The following is a 12,974-nucleotide window of genomic DNA, read 5'->3' as shown; positions in this document are numbered from 1 at the left end:
TATTCTATTGTTAATTATGGTCCAGAAATGCATACGTAATGATTGTGTATATAGAACAGTGAATGAACATGATTTGTCTTGGAATGTTTTTTTTAATTATTATTATTGTTTAATAACAAACAATTACCAGACATGTAAAAAATCAACTGAACTTCAGAGAATTCTTTCAAATTACATTTGATGTAATATTTCATAATATTTACAAATATATAGGCTACTACAACACAAGAAACATAACGTTTCGCTGAGCCACGAGGTACTGCATGCCACGCGCACACACACACACAGTCGCACACACCTTGCATCCGAGATGCCCTCCCTGGGTTATAGGGTTGAGACTGCGGTATTGAGGAAGATAGGCGGGGCCAGCCAGGCGGGGGATCAATAAGTGCAACCGATGAGTCCAAGGTGGGAGCTGTCCTCAGCAGTCGATCAATCAGTACCGCCCGATCAATCCCTGCCTGGTGGTCTGAAGGAGCTGCCAAGGGTCCTCCTGGGAATCGCCTGTCAATCACACTCCTCGGAGTCGTACTTAAAGTCCTGCATGATCTCACTCAGTGACTCCTTGTTCCTTATGATGCTAGAGAAAGAGAGAGAGGGGGGGGGGTACAGAAAACAGAACTAAGGTTTAGTAATTTAAAATACACTGTTCTGTAAATATGCATTTGAGACTGTGGATGTCACTCATCTGTCTGTTTATGTTTCAAAACTAAAAGATATCGTCACAGTCGGACAGAAACCTCCTATGTCCATATTCTAACTTATTGTGTTTTTTCATAAATTAACGTCCTATTTATTTGATCATACTACACAAAAGCATTGTACGTAGCAGATCCACAAACTAAAAAAGCTGCACGAAGTGAGAAGTGTTGACCTTGTAGAGCTACTATTGTGAATTTATGAATATAAATCCTATTATGCTTGCAAAATACATACATAGATACATACACAGATCTGAGTGTGCAGAGCTTCCCTTTATTTATATTTTGTTATTAATATGAATCCTGAAAAGTAACTGCTTTGGACATATGAGGTTTCCACCCTACAGAGACGATATATATGGAAAGATGGGGTTGTGAACTGCCTTACCAAGACGTGTAAAACACCATATCAACTCTGTGGTGCAATTTATTCTTTCTCTTGGAAGCTAGGACAGTCTAGAGAGCTTCCTAAACAAGGCTTTATTTTGTGCAGAAACCCAAGCAGCACACTAAAGTCCTCGGTGTTAAAGCTGCAATCCATAGGATTAATTTCCTTTCCAGGATTTGAACCCAGGTCTCCCGTGCGGCAGACAAAAGTTCTACCAGTGAGCTTAAGACAGAACGCCCGCTTGGGCTTGGGCTGAGTTATTGTGCTTTGAGCTGCAGCAGGCCATATCGCCATGAGTGTTACCACTAGCAAACACCAAGCACGATCAAAATAAAAATAGGAAAAGCAGGGAGATCACGTCCAACCACTGCAGATGCAGAAGGTGCTAGTTATATTGACTTACCATTAAAAAAAACTACTGTTTTTTGTATATTCACTAAAGCATTTCTGGATTGCAGCTCTGAGAAACCACAAAAGTTAAAGTAAAGCATTTTAAGTGTAACACCCAAATGTTCTCATATAGCCTATATAGTTATGCCAGCAGGCACTGGCAGCGTCCCAGTGACAGAGATCGTGTAGGTAGGGGTCAACGGGGAGTTAAAGTAGTAAAAGGAGGAGCTGTAAAAGCTGTTCTTACTCGTGCTTGATCTCTTGAATCTTCTCCTGACAGCCCTCGTCTTCTGGGTGATCCTGGGCCCTCTGCCTGGCCAGCTGCAGCTTGGCCGTCTGTGGACGAGGCACATCACATCGGACATATGTAAACCATTCATCAATGTATGTTGGACTTGGAGAAAGAGGACGCTGGGATGGATTACACCGGCTCCATTGCAATGCTGCAAGAGATTTGCCAGAAATGTATATATTTTTATTGTTATTGTTAAGAATACATAATTGAAAAGGGTTACGCTTCCTTCCTTTATACTCCGCGGCACGACAGTGTTGTGCGTCAAACTCAACTGATCTACAAGCCCACAACGTGTTGCGATGCTACATACATGCTAGCATGTAGATCGGCTATTTTCTATGCGTGGAAACAGCCAACCAAGTAAAATAACGAAGTATAAATCTAGTTTTAAGAGTGAGAAGAGAATGCTCTCGGGCATGATATTCTCACTCATAGGACATGCGGTTTGAGCCTAGCCAGAGTCATAACATTTTAGCACCAGTCTGACTCAAACAGGCTGACCATGAAAAGAGGGCGTAATAGATACTGCTGGTCACAAATCGCTGACTTGACATGGCGTTACTTGTAAAAGCATCGCAGCGTTAATTCCCATAATATTATGTGAGGATTCGATACGGGATTTAGCTAAATGATACCCTGAGCTGCACAATAATAATAAAATAAACTTGACTGTTAAAATACTTTGTATTCTAGTGGTGTATAAATCAAATATATTAGAATGACCTTGAACCATACATTATTATCTGGACTCTGGAGTACTCTAAACATTTCACTGACATTTTTACTACAAACTTCCACCACTGAAATATACTTTTTTTTGTCTTTTCTACAAGAATTCTGCCTCCTTGTGGTTGACTCGAGTAAGTATACCAGATATTAACATTGGTGGTGTTACTGTTAACAATAACTCTACAATGAAATTTGTAGAATAGCATATACAAAAGATGTTGGGTACCACTCATGTTGCCATCGTTTGTCACGTGGACAAATAAACCCAAGGTTCCATCTCTGCCTGCTTTTTTATGTTAATAGTGAGGGATCCACAGGCCAAGAACTCAAGAAAATGGGTTAAACCTGACATGGTATACTTTTTTGTTCTGCCTCGTTGTGTGTAGGTAGGCGGTCAATAAATGCTTCCCAGATGCACAGAACTACACTGATAATTGTCATTCCACATAACCCTAGGGACTGGGGCGGCACCTGTCAGCAGGGAGTGTTGGGCGGGATAAGTCAGTAGGAAACAACAACAGTGACAATAGAGTGACAAGGAGAAATACTTGTTGCAAGTTCTTCCAGTTCTTCTGACAGCACTTTCAGAGCGGACAGAACCTATGGTTGACACCAAACACTGTGATGACTCCAAGAGCACAAATCTGGGTAAAAAAAAAAAAAAGGATTGTAGGCACTGGCTGCAGCAAGAAAAAGACAGTGAAAAAAAATCACTTTAGAATAGATGGCACTCAAATCTAAGAAGGCCTATGAGGAAGAGGGTGCAGTTGTTAAGAACCTGTACTTGGATGAAGACAAGAAGGTGGAGGTCGTCAGTCACAAGTGGACACGTTTCCCAGCTCCTCTGTCTGAGCCAGATCCATCCCTCGCCCACGGGGAAAAGGCTGACTACAGTTCTTGGCTGCGATCAAGACATCCATTGGCAGCTCATGGAGGGAAATGGTCAGACCGCCACCATTCACAGGCATTCACCAAATCTGCAGATGCAGAATTGTGGCCCCGTTCTCACGTGAGTGGATTGAACATCTGATTGTTGATGACGTATGTTATTTTCTTTACAATTTCTGCCTCCTTTGTTCTTTGGCTCTTGGGAGTCTCCACAGCGTTTGGTGTCATCCGTAACCTTTGCGCGCTCTGAAAGTGATGTCAGAACTGTCAGAAGTATTTCTCCTTGGCTGCTGACTGCTGTGCTGACTGATGCTAGTGAAGAGTTCCGTCTTGGCATCTGGGTTATAAGGTCTTTGTATGGAACTTAGTTCACATTCTTGAATTCTCTATGGATGTTTGGAGCCAGTGTAGGTAGTAGACATGTAACGATATATCGTATATCGATATATATCAATATAAACTGGTGACAATTTAAATATAAACATGTATCGTGATCCCTGCCAGGCCCTACGCCTGGAAGAAGGAGAAGAAGTTGATGCAGACTCCACATCCTTTTTTTGACAGGCCATCTAGTAGCTGGATTTCTTTTAAATAAAATGGCCATGCATCATTTAGAAAAGCTGTGTTACTGTTGAGTGTATTTCTTAACTTGATATTGTCCACACACGTGTTCTGTGTGTCTGGGAAAAAAAGAAAGAATCTCGTTCTCATTTTATGGTAAAAACAATAAAGGGTGCAAAAATGTTTGAAAGGGTTTAAATGGTTAAACCTCATTTAGTGGATATCTATCTACCGCCAGACTGTAGAAGTCAGCAGAATGCTGACCACTATTTATATTTACAAGCAATGTCAACTGTAAAACAGGACAGGTGTCTGAGCTCTTCAACATAGCCTATGTAATGTTTCACCAATGGCTATCTTATGTGAGATGGTGGTTCTTAACCCATTGACGCCTGGTGCAACGTATACGTTGTTCTACCCTTGATGCCGGCCGTGCTCTCTGTGTCTCATCAGCTATTGCTATACATGTAGCAACATAACGATAAAAAAAAATCATCAGAATTTGAAGGTTTTCAGAAACCTTAGGTCAGGCCCTAGAAGGCGTTCCCAGATTCGGCCTCAGGCATCAATGGGTTAAATGATAAGGATGTGTGGCTAGTGGCTCAGTCTATTGGTGCACAGACCATATGCTGTGAGTGCATGTCTCTGACCTTGGTTTCCTTTCCTTCTCTCTCTACACTATCTGAGAAATAAAGTGTAAAAATGCCAAAATTACAGTTACTGTTAGCCAACATCAGATACAGTTCAGTTCTCCAGAAGTAATATTACTCACTGACACTATACAGTAGAAAGTTGGTTGAGGTGGAAGTAAAATACCAGTGTTAATTGCAATGGACTGGGTGGCATGGGCGACTTGGAAGGATTAACCATTTTCACACAGGGACATACTGTACATTTTGCACTAACTGTGATGATAGTACATTGAATAACATCACATTTCATCACTAACATTAAAATTACTAGGTTGATGTCCATTGGGACTTGGGAATGATGCCTGTCAGGAACGCATACCTCTCCGGTTATGCACAACCTGTTGTACCCGTTGTCAGAACACGAGTATTTGGTGCAGTACCCATTATCATAGCTCTATGACATCTGTACTGTAATGTCGCAGTGATGACATCAGGGATCTCCATGTATAGGCATAAAATGTACACAGACAGACAGATGGAGAGATACTTGGATTTGGGGTTCTGGACAAGCACTGATCCGACCGGCATAACACACCCTATATGACACGCATGCATGCGACAGGCAGGCGTGCACACACACTGCATTTATGGATAGATAGAGTACTTTAGGTTACTTGCAACCCTGTTCCACTTTTGGGTCTCACACTTTGAGAAGCAGATGCTGGGCATGCCCTGTACCAAATGTGAAAGCTTTTAACATTATTCATTGATCTCCCTCATAATGTCTGAACATTAAATGAAAACAAAACAAAGACACAAAAACCAGTCAATATCAATGTTCTTCCTACCAGCTCAAGCTTCTGCTTCTCTTTGCTCTGTAGTTTGTCAATGTGCTCAGAGAGGGCTGGCCTGTCAAAGTCCTGGTGCAGTTTGTCTTTGATCTCCAGCACTTCTTTGGAGATGCCACAGAAGGCCTGCGTTATCTCGTGCACCAGCTGTCTGTAGTGGTCAAAGTCATAGTGGGGGCTCGTCCTCAAGTAGGCCTCATGTCCTCTGGAGGAAAGTTAAAAGTCATCACATTAACGACAACAGACCGTGGCAAAAACACCAGTTATCATTTCTGGGGAGATTGGAAAAGAGACTCTGCACACCATCAAGCCAAAAGGATGAATGTGTCCAAATAATAACGTTATAATTTGGTGTGCAGACTAGATGTGCGTGGCTTGGCTGTTGTTTTTAGCGTCTTTATCAAATAATAGGATTACTCATAATCCTTTTCATGAGTTATTAAAAAGGCTAAACGTAGGGCTGTAACTATCGATTATTTTTCTTCGCGATTATTCTACCGGTTCCTTTTTCAATGAATTGAATAATCGAGATGCAGTTTCTTATATTTTAAATATATCAACAAATAGACATGAACGAATAGATTGAGTAAATCAATTAGTCTGATTGACCACGTACGCCATACAACTTTATACTATGTTGTAGCTTGTAGAGTAGGTGTCAGGCAACAATAATTAAACAGTACACTGTGAGCTTGCAGATCTGCTATTTTCTGTCATTCCCCAAATAGAATACGTTATTACATTATTTTCATTTTTTATTATTAGTTTAATAAACTGTTGCACCCTTACAGCAGTAATTAGTATGAAAAGTGTATATTGTCTCTGTCGGGTGGAAACCTCATGTCAAAAACCTTTTAGGAATCAAATAAAGAAAAATAGCAAAGATTGCAGATCGACAAGCTCATAACATGTTGTGGTTTCAAGCTACCGGTATCTGCTATTTTGGATACTGTGTGAATTTGTATGATGAAGTAGGGACGGGTGTTCATTTAGAAATAGTTAAAATATGGAGATAAGAGGTGCCCGACAGCAATGATATGTGAATTGGAATGGAACATTGTTCACAAATCTCAGAATGCATGCAGTACGCTAAATTATAATGAGTTCATCATTTAGAGCTTTGGGTCACTTACTCCTCAAAGAGACTGTAGGTTTCAACTCGCTCAGCTTGCAGGGCATAAAACCTCTGGATCAGGGCTTTAAAGTCTGTAGGTACCTAATGTGATGAAGATGAGAATAATAATGAAGATAATCCATATTCCATATCCAGGAGTGGTGAAGAAGAAAAAATATATATAGTTATTTACTTGAGCTCTCCAGTTAGCAACTTCAAGTTAGTTAACTCAAGAGCTCAAGTAGTATACACACTTAACACTGACATACATGACATTATGAACCAAAAATTTGCAAAATTAGTCTAACTTTTGATATAAAAATAAAACATCTATGACAGTTGGTCTAATGCTATAAAATGCTATAACGTTACGAGACAATTAATTCATTCTAATCTTGGGACTCAGCAAAAGAAAACACACATTTTAGTTCGACACAGAAAAGGTAAAGCTGTACTTTTAGTTTACAGTACATGAACAAGTTAGCCACATGCTTTAGCTTTAGCACATGTCTGGGAATTAAGACAGGAGTAGATAACGTAAACTAGGAAGTAAGATAGGCTACAAATACGTACCATAGTGGTGTTTGTGAATATTGTTATTGAGTTTCAAGTACGGCGACGTTTGTTTTACCATCAGTTTACGATAGCCTACTGACAAATTGTTGTGATGCTGAGAGAGCCAGTTTAATGCTTTATCACTGTATGCCAATTCATGCATGCACTGTCTGGTCAGTGTTGCCGTATGTTCTGAGAGAAATAAGCAACCAGGTAAACGATACCAAAATTAGCACTTTGCTCATTTTGAGCACACGGAACACATTTGAAAATATGTATACTAGCTCAATATCGCGACGCACTGTCTGTGAGTTTGTATATCCGCTATTTTCAAAAACTCTTGAAAAAGAAATGTAATATGTTTGAAACCTTCTAAATTGTCGTAACATCGCTTATAATAAGCCGACATGGCAACACTGTCTCTGGCCCCTCCCACCCCGGAACACAACACATCACTCACAGCCCGTGGTGGGTTTTCAAAATAAAATCCATTTCGATACATTTGCAATGATTAGCAATGATTGGATTGCGACGCGTTAATCAACTTCCTGCATTAAATCAGTCTGCAGTTCATCATACAGTTCATGAGAACCTTATTCTAAATCTGCAAGACATTTATTGCCACTGCCGACCAAGCTGTGGTAGCCAGTGGTTCTCAAAGTGTGGTCCGGGGACCTGTCTAGAGCAGATGTGAGGTCCTTATGGTCTCCACTCGGCCACTCCCCAGCTAAATGACTCATAGTTGATTGAGAAACAAATTGGACCTTGCAATAGAGTCTGTAAGAAAAACTCTTAGATTTTGTTGAAGCAAATTTAAGTTGGAAGTCCAGACGGTTCATCTTCAGTGACGAGACGTCCTCCTGTCAATCATGACGTCGGCCAGGAGTGTCTGTCTGCACCTTCTAACATGTGGGGCGGGTGTTGCTTTCTGTTGAGTTGAACCTAAGCATATCTGCATACCGTATGTGTGTTCTTGGTTGATTGATATCAGGGATGCAGAGTGAATTGTAGCCTACCCAAAATGCAGGTGGCCAAAGAAGTGCATACAGAAGGAGAGACGATCCTATTCTCACTTAGCCTCGGTCCCATGGCTTACTTATCTGCGAAAAGAAAATATTCTCACTAAACGCCTGCGGTCTCCGAGAACAAACAAAAAAGCACATAAAGAACGTATCTAGTCTACAGTTTCATAGTGTCACTGTCTCCTCAGATCCTTATCTAGGCCTACTTAATTTAATCAACAGGTAGCCTACTCGAGTAAATTCCTTAGATGGTTTCAAAGATATGGCTTTCAGAACTGTTTGTATAGTATACCCAACACTGTTATAACCTCTGATATAATGTACGAGTGTATACAATTAGTCATTTGTAGGCTACTTTGGCATAAGAACTATAGGCATATAGTAAAAAGTCATGACGAAATATTAAAGAAGAGTAAAGCTCCAGTTGCCACGTATTGCTGTACTGCAATATATTTTGATGAGAAATATTTTTTTATGGAATATTTTATTTTATACCCGTGTTTGGTGATGGTGTAACAAAAATATGTTTAGTGTTCTAGGGTTAATAAGGTAACAAACATTATGTCATTTGTATGAATGTAAGTGTTGAACTCTGTGTCAGATGAGTCTAGCCATAGGCCTATATGTCATGTCCATATAGATCAGATAGTAGTGGTAGTAAAACATCATTCTAATCTAGCCTGACGGCTGCGGCTTGTCTCCATAGCTTTACGTCCAGGACGCACGCTGTAAGTGCCCTCTGCCGTTCATTGGTCTATTCAACATCTTCAGCACCACGGACACTGAACAGCGACACTCCCATACAGCTATTATTAAAAGAGGATGCCGCGCTACCGACAGCATGATGCTATAGCCTACTGTCTACACACCACTAGATTACTGCATGTCAATATTGTTTTCTTATGATTTGTAAGCCGTGCTGGCGTATTTTTTAAATGATCGATTAAGCCGTGCAGGCGCCATGTAGTGCCAGTCATCATTAGGCTATAGCCATTGCCTTCGTTCCGATGATCGTTAAGGAATCGCCGGTGTCCTGCAACCCTGCAAGAGGAAGCTGTTTTTCATCACAGATGCATCTCATATTGGCTTGTCGTCGACATGTTTACCTCCCGTGGAGAGGCTTGACCGTTGAGTCCTGCACAGACTGTCTGCCACACCACCACCACCACCACTACCACCTCCTCCACCTCCAGCACCACCAGCTTCTCCACCGCTCCGGTGCTCCGCATGTAAGTGCCGCAGCACCGCCCGAGTCCGACCACTTATAGGTCCCCCTCACGGCGCCCCGCTGTTCGCCGGTGTCCAACGGTCTGTGACATGACATCTCGGGGCAGAAAGAAGAGGATCAAAGGTTACAGGACAGCAACAAACAGACACGTGGATTCAAACAGAGGCGCGGCGGACAGGAGCCCGCTGGACCCGTTTGGAGCCCGGTTTAGGGAAGAGGGCAGTGTCCCGCTGAAACGGACAGGGTGTACTATATGAGATCCGAGGACATCCAGCCAATATATGTCCTCATCAATCCTAACAAATCGATCGTTGTGATTGTGAACTATAATCAGGGCAGGGCCTGCTGAGGTCGATCTCACTTATGCCTTAGATATGTTTGCTATACTAGCCTACTTTAGTCCAAGTCAGCAGTGTTCTCTATAGGTATATTAGTTGTTCCACTTGGCCACTATCCTGACCTGACCACTACCTTTTACCTGTATACAACCATGGGCTGCATTCACAGCATAGCCTGCAAGTCGCGCATTAAACGAGAAAACATTGTTGTGTGTGATCTATCCGCCACCATAGACCACTGCCCGACAATCATTGAAGAGAACTCGCCCATAGTGCTTAGATACAAGACCCCCTATTTCAAGGCTTCAGCCCGGCTTATCATGCCTCCTATTGCCCGTAACGAGACCTGGGTGGTGGGCTGGATCCAGGCGTGCACTCACATGGAATTCTACAACACCTATGGAGACGTTGGAATGTAAGTTTAAATACATAAATATCTGTAACTATATCTCACTGATGTAGTATGTGCTGCTACAGTTGTAAATTCATGTGTAAGTATCTCTCTCCATGTGCAGTGTGTGTGTGTGTGTGTGTGTGTGTGTGTGTGTGTGTGTGTGTGTGTGTGTGTGTGTGTGTGTGTGCGCGCGTGTGCGTGGTTGCAGCCATGCACGTGTCGTATGTGTGTTGTGTGTTGTGTCAGTGTGTGTGTGCATGCCTGATGTTTACAGTCTATAGCATCAAGCCAGCCAGCCAGTATGCTGTCAGAATGGCTTCAATCAAACGCCCACCATCAAATTCTGTTCCTGTGACTTTGACACCTAGAAAGGCTGCTATTAGCAGAACCCAAACAGATGACAGTGTTGCTGCTCTCTGTGCCCTATAGTCGCAGCTATACAGCTCTGTGAGGAACATGTACACTGCACTGACATGATTGACATGCCTATATACCGGTAGCTAGACATGCATCCACTCACACACTCTGCCATTCATGCTCACACACTCAATACCAAACATTAACGCTTGTCTGTGACTGTACATATTAGAAAACATGCACAAGTGCGCGAACACGCACGCACGCACGCACGCACACACACACACACACACACACACACACACACACACACACACACACACACACACACACACACACACACACACACACACACACACACAAAGTAATTTGTAAGCAGGCATGAGAGCACAAACATTCAAATAAACACACACAGGATGCCTGGAGGCAGCCTAGGGGACGGGGGTGTTCGAGTCAGGAGGTGATATATATGTGAGGGGGGTTTAATCCTGCTGGGTCTGGGATGTGAGGGAGGCTTGGAATGGGGGGGGCATCAGCAACAACAAGACAGATGGATAGGAGGCACCGGATGACAATAAGAGATGATGATGATAACTGCTGACACGCTGAACTGTCATATACAGTATCCCCCCCCCCCCCCCCCCCCCCCCCCCCATCCTGTGTGCAACATAAGCCTGGATTTGGAACAGGATCTTGGAAACACACTGAACGTTGCTTCTCATTACATGTTAATCTTCAGATAACTGCAAACATTTACAAGGTACCAATACCATGCCCACTAGCCAAAATTCATGTCACCCTTTAAATATTTGAAATGAAACGTCTCTGTTTCCAATTCAAGTCGTGTTCAAGACATGGCAAAAAAAAGAAAGAAAAAGAAAGGTGCCTTCACTCCCCTGTGTTCATCCTGTCTCTCAGGTCCAGCTGGGAGCTGCCGGAGCTGCGGGAGGGCCTGGTGAGGGCCATCAGCGACTCGGACGGTGTGAGCTACCCCTGGTACGGAAACACCACCGAGACGGTGACCATCGTGGGCCCCACCTCCAAGCCGTCGCGCTTCACCGTGAGCATGAACGACAACTTCTACCCCAGCGTCACCTGGGCGGTGCCGGTCAGCGAGTCCAACACACCGCTGCTGACGGGCATCAAGAGGGACCAGAGCTTCACCACGTGGCTGGTGGCGCTCAACACGGCGTCCAGGGAGAAGATCCTGCTCCACACCATCAAGTGGAGGATGAGGGTGGACGTGGTGGTGGATCCGTCCATGCCTCTGGGTTCCAGGGCTCGGCTGATAGGCCGCGTTCACCAGGACCAGCCCCGGGTGCTGACGCGCATGGAGCCCGTCCCTCCCAACGCCATGGGGAGACCCAATGCCAACGACGCCCAGGTTCTGATGTGGAGGCCGCGGAGAGGCTCACCGCTGGTTGTCATACCACCCAAATAGTCCGTAGTCAGTGTAGAATAGCTTGTGTTCATTTCAGTCTGTAAGCAGGTGGACCCGTACAGGTCCATTTGTTTACATGCTGTATGGTTTCAGAGTAGGACTGGGATATATGGAGATATGGTCCGGACTGCCCAAAGAGCCATTTAGAATAGGACAAAATAATTATGGACCACAGGGGAACAGACAGACATGCACCAGAGAGCAGACAGACAAAATTCATACAAACAGTTTGCTGAACTTGTACCGACCCTGTCGATGGCACAAATATATTATCGACGTTTTTAGCATGAAGCTGGGGCTAAAACTTGAGGGGACAATCTGCCTTAATTCCCCACTGCTGCCTTGTGTAACACGAATGGATTCTGATCTCTACCTTTGGTGCTGTTGACCTACTGGGTACATGTGTCCAGGCCGGTGCTTGTTTTGTGTCTTTGTGTCAGTGCTGGGGCTGCAAGGCAAAGCTGTAGCTGCTCAGACCCAGCAGGAAACCATCAAGCCCTCGACAAAAGGTTCCCGAGCCTTAATAGTAATATAAATCTGGCCTGCTCTGCATCTCTACAGCAAAGTGCCATGTGTGTGTGTGCACATGTTCAAGGGTTAAAAGTGTATGTGTGTTTGTGTGCACATGTTCAAGGGTTAAAGGTGTATGTGTGTGTGATACAGGTGCATGGTGGATAATGTGGTTGTGTCATTGTGGACAGAGAGAACGGCAGTGTTATTTTGATTGTGTGCTTTTGAGGTGAACTGTGTGTGTGTGTGTGTGTGTGTGTGTGTGTGTGTGTGTGTGTGTGTGTGTGTGTGTGTGTTTCCTATGATAGAGCCCCAGGGCATGGTCCAGACTCCAGACTCGCTGCTCCATCACATACTGCCTCACAGTCACAGACTGTAAACAACAGGGGCCTCTCATTTATGAGACTATTGCATCATTTTAATGAAATTATATATAAAGAAAAATACAAATATATTGAGGACATCTACACACCTTTGATGTCAGCAGAAACATTGCTTTTTCATTTACACTAGGCAATATATATATATACTTTATACTATACCTGTGGAGTATGCGCGTGTGTGTGTGTGATTAAGTGAACTC

General features: G+C 43.3%; 2 protein-coding genes across 2 annotated transcripts; one reads left to right on the top strand and one right to left on the bottom strand.

Moving 5' to 3' along the window:
* Window positions 1–117: 117 nt before the first annotated feature.
* On the bottom strand, window positions 118–7,264 carry rex1bd (required for excision 1-B domain containing). Its single transcript, XM_080770268.1, has 5 exons — window positions 7,120–7,264; window positions 6,566–6,648; window positions 5,433–5,637; window positions 1,727–1,815; window positions 118–580 (listed from the first exon to the last, which is right to left on the bottom strand). Exons 1-5 carry the CDS (start codon window positions 7,120–7,122, stop codon window positions 508–510), a joined length of 453 nt encoding a protein of 150 aa, XP_080626394.1. The 5' UTR covers window positions 7,123–7,264; the 3' UTR covers window positions 118–507.
* A 2,577-nt stretch (window positions 7,265–9,841) lies between these two features.
* fam78bb (family with sequence similarity 78 member Bb) lies at window positions 9,842–11,881 on the top strand (the record flags this gene model as incomplete). Its single annotated transcript, XM_080769704.1, has 2 exons — window positions 9,842–10,104; window positions 11,359–11,881. The coding sequence occupies 2 exons, from the start codon at window positions 9,842–9,844 to the stop codon at window positions 11,879–11,881; spliced, it is 786 nt and encodes a 261-aa protein (XP_080625830.1).
* Window positions 11,882–12,974: the final 1,093 nt, after the last annotated feature.

This window comes from Protomyctophum bolini (assembly GCF_963924005.1).
Source record: "Protomyctophum bolini genome assembly, chromosome: 8".
Classification (NCBI taxonomy): domain Eukaryota; kingdom Metazoa; phylum Chordata; class Actinopteri; order Myctophiformes; family Myctophidae; genus Protomyctophum; species Protomyctophum bolini.
The sequence above is the reverse complement of the archived record's forward strand: the minus strand, read 5'-3'. Positions and strand labels throughout refer to the sequence as shown.